This window comes from Prionailurus bengalensis, chromosome E1 (assembly GCF_016509475.1).
Source record: "Prionailurus bengalensis isolate Pbe53 chromosome E1, Fcat_Pben_1.1_paternal_pri, whole genome shotgun sequence".
In the NCBI taxonomy this organism is placed as follows: Eukaryota; Metazoa; Chordata; class Mammalia; order Carnivora; family Felidae; genus Prionailurus; species Prionailurus bengalensis.
This window is the reverse complement of record NC_057347.1, coordinates 40,910,489-40,927,110: the sequence shown is the minus strand read 5'-3', so window position 1 is coordinate 40,927,110 and position 16,622 is coordinate 40,910,489. Positions and strand designations below refer to the sequence as shown.

Genomic DNA, 16,622 nt, shown 5'->3' with positions numbered 1-16,622 from the left:
CTCAGGTCATGATCTCGCCATGTGTGAGTTCAAGCCCTCTGGGCTAACAGCTCGGAGCCTGGAGCCTGCCTCAGATTTTGTGTGTCCCTCTTTCTCTGCCTCCCCCCTGCTGGCACTCTGTCTCTGTCTCTCTGTCTCAAAAATAAACATTAGAAAAACATTTTTTAAAGAAATATAGTGGGGGGAGCCTGGGTGGCTCAGTCGGTTGAGTGTCCGACTTCAGCTCAGGTCATGATCTCACACTTTGTGGGTGTGAACCCCGTATCAGGCTCTGTGCTGACAGCTTAGAGCCTGGAGCCTGCTTCGAATTCTGTGTCTCCCTCTCTCTCTGTTCCTCCCCCGCTCATGCTCTGTCTCTCTCTCTCTATCTCCTTCAAAAATAAATAAAAAGATTAAAAAATATATTTAAAGAAATATAGTGGGGTAATTGCTAGGAGGTCAGGAACAGAGTGCAGGTATCTCTGAAGAAGGTCACTACTCTCTTCCAGTGGAAAAGCAGTAACCCTTCATTCTTTTACTATTATTTTTAACCATTGTTACCTTTTTATCAGGAAAAAAAAAGATTTTCCACGTAGATAAGTGAGTTTCCCAGATAACCAGCTTATCTCTCTAGATTTCATAACTTAAAACATTTAAAAATTATTTTGGGGGCACTTGGCTGATTTGGTCAGTAGCATGTGACGTTAAATCTCGGGGTTGTGAGTTCGAGCTCCATGTTGGGTGTAGAGATTGATTACTTAAAAGCAAAATCCTAAAAAGAAAAGAAAACACTTTAAAAATTATTTTTGGTGGGAATATTTGTAAAATGCATTCTTTACTCCTTTCTTTTCTTAAGTGGAATACACAGAATGAAATTCAATCTTTTCTCGTTGACTCAAGGCATGGGCATGAACACCAGCCTTTGCTATCTGGCTGAGCTGCCCAAAGACTTCTTTGGAGATATGTTCACCCTTAAGCTAGATGATCCTTTCCTTATGGCTTTTTGTCATTTTTCTGTCTCTTTTTTCCTTATCAGGGCAATAGCCCTGGTCCTAACTGCTTTTATTTTAAGGTCCCTAGTACCCCTCTCCTTTCTCCTTGCAAATTTGTGTTGGTCTAGGAATTCATACATCTAAACAGGTTAGGCTTTTGTTTCAAATAAGAGTAAGTAGGGATGCCTGCGTGACTCCGTCAGTTAAGCATCCAACTATTGATTTCAGCTCAGGTCATGATCTTGGGTTTGTGAGATCGAGCCCCACATCAGGCTCTGGGCTGACAGCATGGAGCCTGCTTGAGATTCTCCCGCTCTCTCTCTGCTTCTCTCTCTCTTAAAAGTAAATAAGTAAAATTAAAAAAATAAAATAAGAGTAAGTAGACTATGAGTCAAGACTTGACAGGCTCACCTATAGGTAAAGTACATAATCTTGAGTATGTGAATGTGGCTACCCAGAGCGCCCTCTTTGTAGTTTTCTTTCTGCTTGATATTTACGTTCCTTTGGGGGATGTTTTTGAATTCCCAGCATGTGTCAGACACTAGAGATACAGCCATGAACAGGTCAGTCCTTGCCCTCAAGGAGAAAAAAACAAAAGTGAAAACATAAAATAATAAAGTGTGGTGACATTTATGGCAAAGAAAGTACAGGGTGCTGGTGGAACATCTATGGAGAAGCCAGAAATCTTCACTGGAAGTGACACTTGAGTGACCTAGAGATTAAGTAAGGAGCCAGCCAGATGAAGGAAGTGGGGTGAAGAGGAGAGATCCCAGAGGAGGAGACACGTGGAGAAAGCTGGAAAGCCAGAGTGTGAGTGGTTGAAGGACCTGGAGGAAGCCCGAAGTGACTGGAGTGAAGAGAGCCAACGAGAGGTGTGGCGCGGAGAGAGCATCTTCAAGGTGATGAAACAAGCATCATGGCAGATGTCGGAGGAACTACTGTAGTCTCAAGATCGGTTGAAACATTTGATCCCCCAAATTCCCAGTGGGATCTTAAGTTTTATTTGCTCAAGTGCTTTGAGGAAACAAAGAAATGTATTCAGGGACACCTGGGTGGCTCAGTCAGTTAAGTGTCCGGCTTTGGTTCAGGTCATGATCTCGCGGTTTGTGGGCTCAAGCCCCACATCAGGCTCTGTGCTGACAGCTCAGAGCCTGGAGCCTACTTTGGATTCTGTGTCTCCCTCTCTCTCTGCCCCTCCTCCACTTGTGCTCTGTCTGTCTCTCTCTCTCTAAAAAATAATTTTTTTTAATTTTTAAAAAAGATATTAAAAAAAGACATGTATTCATTAAAAAATTTTTTAAATGTACCCATTTTCATATTTCCTATATTGGCAGAAATTAGTCCTGAGGCAAAAGCTGGTTTCATGTATAACTTTTGGGAATTAGACTTCTCACAAATACTTATTTTTAAACAATAAATCATTTTCAAAATAAAGAACAAGATTATGTTTGGAGGATGTTAGGAAAACAAAAGTTCTTATCTCTTTTATTTTCTACGTATAGAAATAGGTTTATGAAGTTTAGGCCATGATGTGTACCTGGATGTAACAGCAAATTAATTGATTGTGTAACAAGACTATGCAATTCGCTCATGAGGCACTAGTTCTTAAGTTAGCTACAGGGAAATTGGCCTTTTCTATTATCTTAAATGAATCAGAGTTATATGCAGATTTGAAATTGCCTTATGATGCTTACTTAACCTTACCTTTGAACCCAAAGCAATCTTTTTTTTTTTTTCATCCATGCTTAAATTCTTATAAAGGGGCCAGCCTTTATAACTGTGGTAGATTGTTGCACCAATGGCCCTAATGAATTCTGCCTCCCAGTGTTCATGCCCTGGTACAGCTCCCTCCAGAACTGATTCTGGGCTGGATCTTAAGACTTGTCTTGGCCAATATGTATGATACAAGTGTAGCAGGGCAGTGCTTATGCACTGGGCCTGGCCCTCTTGGAACACCATCCTGGACTGCTATCCAAGGAAGTGGGTCTTGTCCACTGGAGGTTGGGAGGTTGTGAGGAGGAGAGCTGAGCCTCTCTACCCACCACGAATTGCCAGACATATGAATGAGGCCAACTTGGACTTTCCAGCTGTTCCAGCCGTCTGTAATAGACCAAGTGAGCCAGAGGAGACCAGTAAAAGAATTGCCCAATCAACTCACAGAACGTAGAGAAACAGTAAATCAGTGTTCTATGCCTCTGTGTTTCACAGTGAATTTTAGGCAGTAATACATAACGGAAACAATGTCGTTTTACATTGTTCAAGTTTCGTTTTAAAGGCAGGCTAAGATAGAATTACGAACAATGGGTGGGTGTTTTACTTAAATTGCTCTATGGGAGATGGAGAAAATTGTACACTGGAATAGAAGGGAGTATTTCAATCTGCTGGTAAAGTAAACTTTAAGTTAATATGACAAGTTAAAATCCGCCAGATCTTTTTCCAATTTGAAACTTGTTGGATCACACTATTATAAGTAAACATTAGGATATATGTTATAAATTATTCTCAAGAAAGTTTCTCACAAAAGTAATGCATTCTTAGGGCACCTGGTGGGTTCAGTTGGTGGACTGTGTGACTCCTGATCTCAGGGTTGTGAGTTCGAGTCCCACGTTGGATATAAAGATTAAACAAAAAAAATCTTTAAAAAATTAATAATAATACATTCTCCCTGAAGAAAAACAGAAACAGCTGAAAAAATTGTAAATAAAATAAAAAATATATCAAGCTTTATCTCACAATCCAAATATCTACTGGTAATCATTTCAGTGTATTTTCTTGTAGCATTTTTTCTGTGCTCCATTTAATACTTTTTCATATTTAAATCAAGCTGTGGGAGGGGAGGGGAGTGTGGATATTAAAGTGTGGCATGAGACTGTTGAGGGTCTTGAACTGTTGGTACAAATAAGTATCTTGATTACAGCGGTGGTCACGGAAGGTAGACGTAATAAAATACAAATGAGTGAACTCTATATGGCTGGTGAAGCCTGCATGTGCTCTGTGGATTGTACCAGTGTCAATTTCCTGACTTTGATATTGTACTACAGTCATGAAGGTTAACATGGGGGAGACCTGCTGTACATTTCTTTGCACTTTCCTGCCAATCTATCCTTATTTAAAAAAAGAAAATCAGCATGTAGCTAGAGTCATGCCCTCCGTTTCCCTTTTACATGTATTTTATTATATATATAACATATATTTTTTTCATTTAGAAAGAGAAGGTCCAAGTTTCATATCCACGTGTCTTTTTAAAAAATGTTTTTAACGTTTATTCATTTTTGAGAGACAGAGCACAAGTGGGGGAGGGGCAGAGAGAGAGGAAGACACAGAATCCGAAGCAGGCTCCAGGCTCCAAGCTGTCAACACACAGCCTGACACAGGGCTCAAACTCATGACCTGAGGTCATGACCTGAACCGAAGTCAGACACCCAACCTACTGAGCCACCCAGGTGCCCCTCATATCCACAGGTCTTGATTGCTTTCAAAAATGAACCAAAAAAACAAAAAAAACCTCTCTTAATATATTTCAGAGTTAACTGTTAAGAAGAGGGTACATATTTTTAAATCTATTATTTGTTGGAACATAATTATTGCCAGAATGCTGAATATTCTATAGAACACAGGGGGTTGTATTTGAGAGGCTCAGAAAGGGAAATTACATGAGAAAGATACAATTATAACGCTAACAAAATACCGTGAAATTATGCATGTGGTGGACTGGAGACGGAAAGAGGAATGGTGCAGTTGAGCTTGGCGAGGAGGCCCCAAGTATGCACAGTCCGGACTGATCTGTGAGGGCTTTGGGGCAGGGAAGACAGAGAGGCAGTCTGCTGAGCAGAGCCGGTCTAGGGCACCTCAGGACAGGGCAGGGCAGGCTATGGTGCCTGAGAACAGAATGATAAAGAGCAGGCCATCAGTGTGGGCAACAGCGTCCAAGAACCCACCTTCAGGAGGGAGCAGAACATGAGCTAGAGTTCTGATATCAGATTCTGCTAAATACTGGTTTGCAGAAAGAGTTAGAGAACAGGAGGGAATAGAAAGCAGGGGGTGGGGGCAGAGTGCAGTGTCATTTTGGGTGAAAAGTCCAGAAGGGGCGGGCTGGTGGCTGTAGCTTCCCAGTTGGCCTTCAGGGTTCCCCTTTGTTCAGAGAATAAAGTCCAAACTCCACATAGCATAAAAGGCCCTGCGTGACCTGTCTGGTCTTGGAGTATCAACCTGACCTTGTCCTCTGTTGCTCCCCCAAATGCACCTTCTGGGCCTTTGCAGTTTCCAGAACCCACTGTCCTGTTTCTAGGCCTCCCTGCCCTCCCAGGTGCTTTTCCTTCTGAATGTCAACACATTAACTGCTTCCCTGCATACAAGGCCTTGCTAGGTTGTCTCTGGGAAGCCTTCTTCATACCTGGGTTGGGTCGTAACCCCTTTTCTCTGTCTTTGGCCTTCCGTGAGCCCCAGGTGGGTCCTGGTGGCCTCATTTGCCTGGTGTGAGCTTCCCTTCCTCAGTCGACAGGAAGGGGATGCTTGAGCTGCAGAAGAGAGGTCAAGTCCATCTCATGCTTCCCTGCTAGCCTGGACCTCAGCACATGTTAGTCCCCCTACCTTCTCTTATGTCTCCACTTGGAAAGCTTCCCTCAGAACTCAAGACCCTGTCAAATGATCGCTCCTCTGTGTGACTCCCACCCTGGCCTCCCATAGCCTTTCATTCTTGCAAACACTCAATAAATATTTACTGAGAACAGTACACTGTTGTGATCTCACTGATGTGTGCTTACCACTTCAGCTGCCACTTTGCTGCATAGATGTCTTAGGCTGTGAATTTTCTGAGATTCACAATCTTAACTTCTACACCTAGGTAACCCCCAGTTCCTGGAAAAGGTTCAGGCACACAGCAGACCTTGATAAATTTGTTTTAAGAATGAATATGCTTTATTATAAAGGATATTGGTTTCCAAGAAATGCCTAAATCCTTAAGACCAGAAGGCATATTAAAGGTCACCTCAGGGGCATCCGGGTGGCTCAGTGGGTTAAGAGTCCGACTTCAGCTCAGGTCATGATCTCGCGGTTTGTGAGTTCAAGCCCCGCGTCGGGCTCTGTGCTGACAGCTCAGAGCCTGGAACCTGCTTCAGATTCTGTGTCTCCCTCTCTCTGTGTTCCTCCCCGGCTCGTGCTCTGTCTCTCAAAAATAAAGATTAAAAAAAAAATTAAAGAAAAAAAGGTCACTTCATCCATCTCCTAGGATCCGTCCATTCCAGGCGAGAGTCATCATGTAGAATTTGCTTGACTGAATTCAGTGGAGGGGGACTCATGGCCCATGTGACTGCTCATTCTACCTGAGGACAGCAGCAATCCGTGGATGTTTTTCCTTCTGTGGAGCTGCAACCTTCCCCTTTGTCGTTCCCTCCACTGGCCCCCTGTCCTGCTTCCAGAATGTCACAAAAGAGCCCCTTCCCTCCTGCGGCTGACAGCCTACCATATATCTGGCAGTTAATGCATCTCTTCCTGAGTTTTCTCTTTCCAGGGAGGGAAGGACCACTTCCCAGCTGCGTGACCCTGAGCTTCAGTTTCCTTGTTTGTAAAAATCGGGATAAGACAGTACCTATCTATAGAGTTGTCAAAATTAAATGAGCTCATATATATAATGTGCCTAGAACAGTTCTTGGTATATATTAAACGCTCAATAATGATTTCAATATTATTTTGTATTATATTTTACATGTAGCACTTAAAATTGGACAACTTATATTTTGAGACATTTAATTAATTTATTTATTGTTTATTTATTTATTTTGAGAGAGAGCAAGGGAGGGGCAGAAAGAGAGGGAGAGAGAGTCCCAAGCAGGCTCCATGCTGTCATCACAGAGTCTGATGCTGGGCTCTATCCCATGAACCATGAGATCATGACGTGAGCCCAAATCAAGAGTAAGACACTTGGGGCGCCTAGGTGGCTCAGTTGATTGAGCAGGCGACTATTGATTTTGGCTCAGGTCATGATCCCAGGGTCGTTGGATAAGGCCAGCAACGGACTCTGTGCTGGGTGTGGAGCCTGCTTGAGGTTCTCTCTCTCTCTCTCTCTCTCTCTCTGCCCCCCTCTACTCACGCTCTCTCTCTCTCTCTCTCAAATAAATAAAATGTTAAAAAAAAAAAAAAGGAAATGCTTAACCAACTTAGTCACTCAGGTTCCCCCAGACATTTAATTAAAAAAACAGAATAACAGGGGCACCTAGCCGGCTCAGTCAGTAGAGCATGAGACTACATGAGACTCATAATCTCAGGGTGGTGAGTTCAAGCCCCATGTTGGGCGTGGAGCATACTTAATTAAAAAAAATCAGAATAATACAATATATGATCACATGCATAGATTATATTATTAACATATGGTATATATTTCATATAAATTAATTATATTATAGACTATATTCCCTACCCCAAATAAAATTGGAAATCCCCTTAGGCATTCACTATGAAGCTTAATGAGCAACTTGGTCTCTATTTTCAATAATTGCTTGCTTAATTAATTAGCAAGTGTCTACTGGACCTTAACTCAGCCCTGATCATTCATATATACTGCTTCAAGATTGTCCGATCATTCTCTGTGGAGTTCTTTAATTTAGGGTGACCCATGATCCCAGTTTTCTCAGGACTGAGGGAATGTGGAAGTTTTAGTTAAAACCAAATTTGAGGGGGGTCTTGAGACTCAGAACTTTCAGTGCTAAAACCAGGATGAGTTGGTCACCCTATTAATTCATAACACCTCTTTCCCTGCACCGCTGAGTCTCGCGTAGGCGGAGGCTCGGGTGCAGTCAAGGTTCGTCTCCACCTGTAACCCCCTGGGTCCCCCACCCCTGTGGCAGAGGAAGAATTGCTGCTGGAGGTGTAATGGCCATTCATACTGGTTTACAAGAGGTGTCAAAGACCGCCCTCATCCACGACGGCCTAGCACGTGGAATTGATGGCCTAGCACAAGGAATTCACGAAGCTGCCAAAGCCTTAGACAAGCACCAAGCCCGTCTTTGTTGCATCCAACTGTGATGAGCCTATATGTAGGAGGCTGGTGGAGGCGCTCTGTGCTGAACACTAAATCAACCTAATTAAGGTTGGTGGGGAAAGGGTAGGCTTCTGTAAAGTTGACAGAGAGAGAAAAACCCCTAAAGCGGTTGGTTGCAGCTGTGCGGTGGTTAAGGACTATGGCAAAGAGTCTCAGGCCAAGGATGTTATCAAGGAATACTTCAAATGCAAGAAATGAACAAATAAAAAACTTGGTTCTTGTTCCTCAAAAAAAAAAAAATCACAATGGATTTGAGGGATAGAGAGATAAATTGCCTGCTTCTAGAGTCGATGGCCACGGTCACTACTATAGCAATGCTGGAGATCTGAGGAGAGTATTTCCAGCTGGGTCTCATGGGGGTGTTAGACCCTGAGTGACAGAGCCTATAGCTTTGCAAGGAACTCAATTTTACCAATTCACGTTGCAGTGATCAGATCCTAGGGAATTTCACTAAAACTTACAAATGATGGATTAGTAAATCAGAACATCAATGTAAAATGTTCCTGTTACTTTCCTAGGGCAGCCCCTTACCTGCTTAAGGTACCCAAGAGGGAATGGAAAGTGAGCAAGTGGTGGAGGTGAGCGTTGCTGGAAGGTGTACTGATGTTGGATTTCAGTTGAGTCTCCACCACAGACAGCCCCTTTCTAGGGAGATGGAGCATGCGTGTGACCAGTGGCGACCACAGATGAGACTTACTGGACTGACTCACCCACCCTGTGGGGCATCTGTGCTTACTGTGAGCTCCCAACCCACTCTTGTGCTCATAACCTCTTCACCTCATCCCGGTACGCTTTTCCAAAGTGACAGTCCTAAGTCCCAGATTCGTTTACCCCACTCTACTTTTATTATAAAGTGCTTCCTGATATTAGATATATCTGTCCCTGAGTCACATCACATGGGAATTCTGGGAATATTACCTTGAAATGGCTGATTTTCTCTAATTTGCTTAGTCAAAAAGAGGTTCCTGTTCTGTGCATGAGCCTTCATTCTCTCTCCAGCTTTACTGCAGCTTGTGTCTCATCAGGACAGTTACTTCTGTGGTTTGCAGTCTCTCAGACCACAGGGATTTTTCACCACCAGCACCACCTGCTGCCCTGATTCCCAGAGGCTTTCCTCCCTTTCCACCTGGCCTCTTCGCTGCCCTCTACTTGACATACTTTGGGGTTTGCCACTGGCCAAGAACCGGGAGGGGCTGCGTTGGTGTGGGGTGATGGGTGATCTGGAAATAGCCTTGGGGGAGGGGCCTGGCTTTGAAGCTGGCATTGAGGTGTGTCTGTGCTCCTAGTGCCTGGCACTCAGCCGTCAGAAGGAGGCAACTTTGCAGATCCAGCTCTTCTTTCCAGGGAGGACCCCCTGCACAGGGTATTTACCCCTCTGGGTTGGTGATAGAAAACTCTACTCTGGGCTAGCTGGTGCTTCCTCCCCCTGGGGCTCACGCCCTTTAACTGGGTCTGGCAAAGGAAGGCAGGCCCTGGGCTTGTGGCCTGGAGGGGTCTAGCCAACGATTCACATATAGCAGCCTTTTACCTTTGCCAGCACGCATGACCCCTACTCAGCATGAGTCACTCATACAGATACCCCAGGTGATGAAAGGTTTCTCATCTGGGGCAGGGGTTGTAAAGGGAGAAAGGAGCAAGGCAGGGTGCCCAGTGGTGCAGGGGCCAGAGGTGGAGCCGAGAAGGCACCAGGTGCACGCCGGTTTTCCCTGAAGTCACCCTCTCTCTGCTCAGACGACAGGCAGCTGGTTGACACTGACCAGGCTGACTCAGGAGAGGCCTGGCAACTGCAAGTGACAAGCTCATGCTTTGTGGTGGTGACAGGCTTATGGTCTCCCTGCCACCCATCAGGCAGCCCAGAGCCTAGCCTCTGACTGCCCATTCCCTGCCCATCCATCACTTTTGTTCATAAGGGTTAGGCCTAAATGTTGCTCACTGTTCATACGTCAAAGCTTTATTAAAGATAAATAGGTTCATGGAAGGAAAAGTGTGTCCTCAGGCCAACAATGAACAAGAAGAAAAAGATCTTAATTTGTCCAAATTAAGAATACTGATTCTGGGTAATCTCCAGCCTCTGTAGGGACTCACAGTCACCTTCTTGGGCTGGTCCTTCACCTGTATGCTGAGCTCTGCCAGCCCGAATCCTTCTGATCCACTGGGCTGGCCCTCTGGCTTTGGCCAAGCATGCTGCTGGTGACAGTAATGAGAATGCAGGCACAGGTCCCCAGCTACCCTGACATGGGTGATGGGGACACTTAACAGGTATACCTGAAGCAACTTGAGGCTGACAGTCCCACCAACCCAGAGAGACTGCACCTGCCCTGTCTGCACAGGTGTTCAAAGTCCTCACATTCTCTGACAACCATGCACTCATCCAATGGCTCCAAAAGACCTCAGAGATGGGATTCTACACTAACCCAAAAGATATCATAAAAGGCAGGACAGGGGCGCCTGGTGGCGCAGTCGGTTAAGCGTCCGACTTCAGCCAGGTCACGATCTCGCGGTCCGTGAGTTCGAGCCCCGCGTCAGGCTCTGGGCTGATGGCTCGGAGCCTGGAGCCTGTTTCTGATTCTGTGTCTCCCTCTCTCTCTGCCCCTCCCCCGTTCATGCTCTGTCTCTCTCTGTCCCAAAAATAAATAAACGTTGAAAAAAAAATTTTTTTTTAAAAATAAATAAATAAAAGGCGGGACATGCAATGGACAGGGATACTGATGCCAGTCATATCAGGATTGGACTCCAACTCTGTCACTTACCAGGTGGGTGACTTGGTACATTAACTATGGTTAGTCTTAGTTTCCTTGTTTATAAAACAATACTAATAACATCTGTCACTTCATAGAGTTGTCATGAGGATTGAACAAAATAATGTGGAGTACCTAGCAGAGTGTCCACGTGCATGTTTGCTATTATTCCCCAAACCTCACCCTTAGGGTGCATAAAGGCCTAAGAGGGGCCCTGACAATCCACCATGATCTAGGGACAACCTGCTTTGCCCTTTTGATTCTGAACATTTAGGTCACTATATATTTACTACTTCCCTGCAGTTTTCCACAAGAAGTGGGAGGGCTCTGTAGACCACCTGTAAACAGAATTATGGAGCCTTAGTTTTGGGCCCACTTCGGGCCCTGCTTATAGTCTAGGCTTTGGGTTTGGTCTCAGGAGTTGATTGTCCTAGACTCCAGCTGCCTGCCCGGTGGCTTTCTTGGACTGGTTCTCTGGCATACCCTGCTTACAAGATTAAAGGCACTTGGATCAACTCTACTGCTTGCCCAGGCCTGGCGGTGGGGGTGGTAACTGCAGGCCTGCTTGCTATGATGATTAGCAGGACACTCTGATGTGGGAACATGAAACTGGCAGATTGGTCACCTGATACAGGGAAGGGTGGGAGGGACCTGGGACCCAGAATGTCAGTAAGAGTAAGGTAATATCTGTTGGCCTTCTTACCCTGGGAAGGCATGTCTCACATGGGTAGACACCACCTATGTTCTCCAAAATGAGGAAGGAGAAGGAAAAGCTAGGGGAGGCATTTGCTCAGAGTTGAAGAGGCTGGAAATAGGGGAAAGAACAGGCACTACCCCCTTCCCCACATCTACAGGCCTTCAGAAAACCAGTAACTTCATTTATGTCCAGTGCTTTATTAAACATAAATAGTCTCATCAGAGGAGACAGAAACGTGTCCCCAGGCCAATACAGAGTACGTGCATGTGTATTTATGAGGAAGAGATGTGTGAGGTCCCTGATCTGTGCTCTGAGGGTGTGGTCAGTCAGGCGGGGCCTGGGCCAACCAGTAAGGCAGACAAGGTCCTGGTCCTGGGGGACTCACTGCTCCTGGGCGCCCCAGGAGATGTAGTCTGGCCGCGTGGCTGCATGATACTCGTCGATGAGCTGCTGCACAACCTCCCTGGACGTGTCCAGCTCATCAAAGTTCTCCTTGAAGATGTCCTCCTTGCGGAACTGCTCCAGGAAGGCCTCCCGCTTCCGCAGCTTGTCATACTGGCGACAGGTCCGCTCGAAGAGCTTGGTGTGTGCAGAAAGCAGGGGTCACAAAGAACATAAAGTAACAATATGGCCTAGAGAGCCAGGGAACCAGTGCTGGGCAATCTGCACATTAAGAGACCTGGAAGCAGGGGCAGCAAGGATGTGGAGAGGTGAGGCCCAACCAGGAAAGTGCGTATGGGAAGACAGGTGCAAACCGTTAAGCCTCACCGAGGAGATGCTGGTGTGGTTGGCCATCATGAGCCCACTGACCCGGTGGGCCGAAGGCAGGTAGGGAGACTTCCTTGACAGGGCCACCTGGATGCTGGCAGGGCCCCAGGGGATGAAGTTGGCCAACTTCCGCTCTCGGATCCTCTGCAGACTCTTGTGGACCTAGCGGGGAGGGGTGGACACAACAGTGGTGGTGGTAGCCTCTCCTCTACCCCTGTGGGTTCCGGGGGTGGCACGAAGGGGCCTCACCTACCTGGGTGGGGTCCACCTCCCCCTGGATGATGTTGAGGATGGCGATGTAGCAATGGTTGGTCTGGCGATCCCGGCCCGTGGACACCATCACGTTCTTGGGCTGCAGCAGCCGCCTCATGACATCCAGGACTGTGGTCTTCCTCACGCTGGCCACCTGAGGGGAGAGCGGGCCACGGGGACCAGGCCAGCACTCAGGGCACGGTCCAATGGCTGACCCCCATCAGACTCAGGCTAGGATGGTCTCTCTGGGAGGCATCTTGAGATTCAGGTGTACACTGAGCCTTGGCTGCAGGACCAGGAATCTTAGCCCTCCTCAGCTCAGCAAGGTCATGCCCCTGTGCGGGAGCATCAGCAGACCCCACATAGCCCGGGCCCTACAGGGAGCCAGGGGTGTAGGGAAGAGGAGAACAAGTCAGCACGGAGCTGGACGGTCTGTGCCTGTCCCTGAGCACAGAGCCTCTGGGGCTACAAAGAGCGGCTCCTGGAGGGCGCAGCAGGGGGACAGAAAGGCTAGGCCAGGGCCTGCTGGGGCTGCTCCTACCGACTGGTCCGTGGTGAGCGGGGTGTAGCCGGTCATGAGGAAGTGGAGTCGAGGAGTGGGGATGAGCGAGGCGATGAGGCCGATGAGGTCGTTGTTCATGTAGCCAGGGTAGCGCAGGGTGGTGGTGCTGGCTGACATGATGGTGGACACCTGGGGACGGGGGTGCCGGGTCATGGGCCTTGGCCTGGGGCGGGGCCTCCCTTCCCCAGATGGCACTCCAGTAAGGAGGGTTTCCAGTCCGGGAGCAGGGGCTCACCAGCTGGTTGATCTGGGAGAAGGATGGGTTCTGGATGTGCAGGCGGTCTGTGGCGATCCGGTTCAGGGCTGTGTTGTCCAGTACCACCTGGGGGACAGAAGAGGGTGACAGATTTATGGGGACAGAAAGGACAGGAGCTCTGCCTGAATCTGGGCTCTGAAGCTTAATTTCCTTGGTGCTTCATGGCCAGGAAGACCCATCCAAAAGGCAGTGGCACAAGACTGAGGCACAGAAGGGCTCAAAATAGACTTTTTAAATGTAGGAAAATGATGAAATAGACAAGGGGGTTGGCACTGGAGAATGGCAGAATCCAGGACGCACCACACAGTCTGCGTTCTGGGTCAGCCTCTTGAGCGTGAGCAGGGAATTGTAGGGCTGGACCACCACATCACTCATTTCGTCCTGGTTGGGAAACACTGAGTATGTCTGCACCAGCTTCTTGGGGTACCTAGTGGGGTTGAGAGGAGAGGGTCAGGGCAAGAGACTGGAGGCTTAGTAAACATGGGGCTCCCAATAGTCAGAAAGCAGTGAAATCTAAATGGTGAAATTGGGGTGGGACACAGGATCAGCAGAGAAAGAAGAGTTGACTTTTGGAAGTCTGCAACCCCAAAGGGGGAAGGAACGGCAGAGACAATCTTAGGACCTAGGGTTCTAACTAAACCAGCCATAACCCCTGAACCTTCTTCATCTCTTCATCTAGGGCTTAGATTCTAGGCTCTGGATCCAACCACTCAGAGTGTGATCAGGTTCTTGGTTATTTTATCTTCTCTTTCTCACTACAGGAGTTAACAGAAGGGCCTTTTCATTGCTCCAGCAAATAGGAAGGTGTATCTGGAGGGCCTCCCAGTTACTTGGGAAACCAAGTCCTTCCTGCCCCTTAAAACACAGACTTACCTGTCATTCAGTCGTTCTAAGAGGTAGGAGCCCAGGCCAGAGCCTGTCCCCCCAGCAATGGAGTGACACAGCACGAAGCCCTACAGGGGGAAGGTGCAGTCAGTGTCTAGGTACTGGATTTCAGACTGGACCCATCCTACAATTTCTTGGACTCCCATTTTCCCAAGCCCTCTCCTCCACTTCCCTTACCCCACACATACAGCTCAGGAGACTCTGCCTTGTGTCCAGCAAAGCCTAGTGACTTCTGTCCAGTGCAAAGGGTACATGGGTAGGTCTTGTACTTAACAGGTGGCTTCTAAAGGGTGTTGTGAAGCCTTCCCTCTGACAGCTCCCACCAGCATTCCTAAGACACTCACCTCTAGACTGTCACTGCCATCTGCCTCCCGATCTATGATATCAAAAATGTCCTCGTGGATCTTCTCTCCCTGTACAGACATGGGGAGTATCAGAGTGGGACAGGACCATGGGACAAGGACTCTGACCTCAGAATAGCCACCTTGAATTGTCCTTATAGAACATAAAAGTCCTTTTTTGGAGCACAGTGGCCCTGCTTGTTATTTGCACTGAGGGGCAATATAGTACAGTGGGTATGAGCAGATGCTCAACATCCACACTGCTTGGATTCATGTATTAGGTCTAGTTTTATTTAACCAAATGACTCTGGGCAGGTTACTTTAGGCAGGTTACTCAGTTTCCTCATCTGAATAATGAAGGTGATACAACTCCTCAGTCCCTTATTTAAAATTCTTGGGGCCAGCTATGTTTCAGAATTCAAATATTTCCAATTCTAAAAAGGTAATATGGTACGTATGATGTATGTTAAGTAAAATGCCAGTGGGTATCTGGTGTGTGCTAATCAAATGTATTAATATTTCTGCAATGAAATGTATAAGTAATGACAAGTTAGATAAAAACTATAAAATAGCCTGTCTTCACTGAGATTTTTTTTTTTAAGATTTTATTTTTAAGTAATCTCTACACCCAAAGTAGGGCTTGAACTCACAACCCCAAGATCAAGAGTCACATGCTCTACTGACTGAGCCAGCCAGGTGCCCTGAGATTTGGTTTTGCTACTAAACAAGTTATAAATCATGTTTTGGTTTCAGAGTTTTTTAGAATCTGAAAAAGGAGATAAGAGACTGCGAACCTATAATACCTATCTTTAGGGTTGTTGGGAGGGTTAAGTAAGTTACATGTAAAGCACTTAGTATGACCTGGCACACAGCACTAGCCAAGTGCAGTCTTAACCATATTGACTTAGAAAAAAGAACTCCCCTCAGCCATCTCTCTCTCTCGCTCGACTACTCCTACATCCTTGATCTGGTTTCTTCTCTCTCTGGCAAGTCATACCGCCTGCCCTCACACAGGAAGGGAGTTGTGGGTTCTGCCAGGGAATAGCAAATGACCTGCGAGAATCCACTGGCCCAGTTGTTGCCAGCCCCTCCTCCATGCTCTGACAGGTAGATGTTCTCTGGGTTGTAGAGCTTGGCATAGGGGGAGTTGAGGATGGAGTGGATCACCCGGGGCTCCAGGTCCAGCAGCACGGCCCTGGGGATGTAGTGCTCATCGTCTGCCTGTCAAGGGGAGACCAGCAGGGTGGTCCAGTCAGCTAAGGCCCAGTCCTCCATCCTCCCAACTCTGGCTCCTGCCTGTCCTCCCTCCTCAAGCCAGCCGCCCTGACTCCTTTGCCCAGAGGGTTTCCTGGTACCAAGCCCCTGCCCTTCCCTCAGGCCCCCTGGGGCCACTGTAGGGGGGGGGGCCGTGGGGGGGGGGGGCTGGCAAAGTCGCTGGGAGCACCTGGTAGAAAAAGACGTCCTTGCGGTCAGTGCCCTCGGTGGCGAACTCCTCCACGATGCCCTCGGGGCTGATACCATGCTCAGCGCACAGTTGTTTCCAGAACTCGAACCCAACTGGTAGGGGGGGAGGGGCGGACGGGCGAGAAAGAGGACGTCTGGGTCTGGGCAGATTCCAACCAGAAACTGGGGGACTGAGCGCTCGCGAGTCTCCCATGTCAGAGGAAAGGGCTGTACGCCAGCGACTGGGAGGGGAGGGCCCCTCAGGGTTGGGCAACTGGACACTGGGTCAGGCATGTCCCGCCTTTGGAAAACTACGATTGTGGGAAGGGCGGATGGAGTCCAGGATCCCGCAGTGAGATCCCATAGAATCTAAGGAACCTGACTAGTGGAGGGGCCGGAGGTTCGCTCACTCTGATTGCCGCACTGGCCCAACTGTAGGGTGATGATTTCCCTCGGCATCGTCGCTCCAGCACCGGTGTTGCAGCCGCTCCCGCCAGCCAAGCCGCGGCTCGCCAGCCGCTAGCTGCACGACGCAGGCGCCAAACAACCCGCTCCGCCCTCGAACTTTCTCCGCTCCAATGAGAACTGAGTTCTGGCGATGGCAGGGCCTCATTCATGTGGCTTCAGTGAAGCAGACTGCGCGTGTGCAGCTCCTGGTCGGGCTCTGCGTCGC

At 47.7% G+C, this 16,622-nt stretch overlaps 1 protein-coding gene and 1 pseudogene across 1 annotated transcript; one reads left to right on the top strand and one right to left on the bottom strand.

The window, feature by feature from the left end:
* Nucleotides 1-1,526: 1,526 nt before the first annotated feature.
* Nucleotides 1,527-8,206, top strand: LOC122484681 (annotated as a pseudogene).
* Nucleotides 8,207-11,619: 3,413 nt separating this feature from the next.
* Nucleotides 11,620-16,612, bottom strand: TUBG1 (tubulin gamma 1). The gene is made up of 11 exons (XM_043584551.1): nucleotides 16,360-16,612; nucleotides 15,951-16,063; nucleotides 15,560-15,727; nucleotides 14,510-14,578; nucleotides 14,154-14,233; nucleotides 13,581-13,707; nucleotides 13,260-13,346; nucleotides 13,004-13,153; nucleotides 12,464-12,616; nucleotides 12,211-12,372; nucleotides 11,620-12,021 (listed from the first exon to the last, which is right to left on the bottom strand). The coding sequence occupies exons 1-11, from the start codon at nucleotides 16,406-16,408 to the stop codon at nucleotides 11,824-11,826; spliced, it is 1,356 nt and encodes a 451-aa protein (XP_043440486.1). The 5' UTR covers nucleotides 16,409-16,612; the 3' UTR covers nucleotides 11,620-11,823.
* Between the last annotated feature and the right edge of the window lie 10 nt (nucleotides 16,613-16,622).

Excerpts from the sequence above, each read along its gene's own strand:
- TUBG1 (XM_043584551.1), bottom strand. The coding sequence starts at position 16,408 with ATGCCGAGGGAAATCATCACCCTACAGTTGGGCCAGTGCGGCAATCAG. Across the intron at positions 16,064-16,359 it reads GGGCCAGTGCGGCAATCAGA|TTGGGTTCGAGTTCTGGAAA; the intron begins GTGAGCGAACCT and ends CCCCCCTACCAG. Across the intron at positions 12,373-12,463 it reads GGGAGGTGGACCCCACCCAG|GTCCACAAGAGTCTGCAGAG; the intron begins GTAGGTGAGGCC and ends CCTCCCCGCTAG.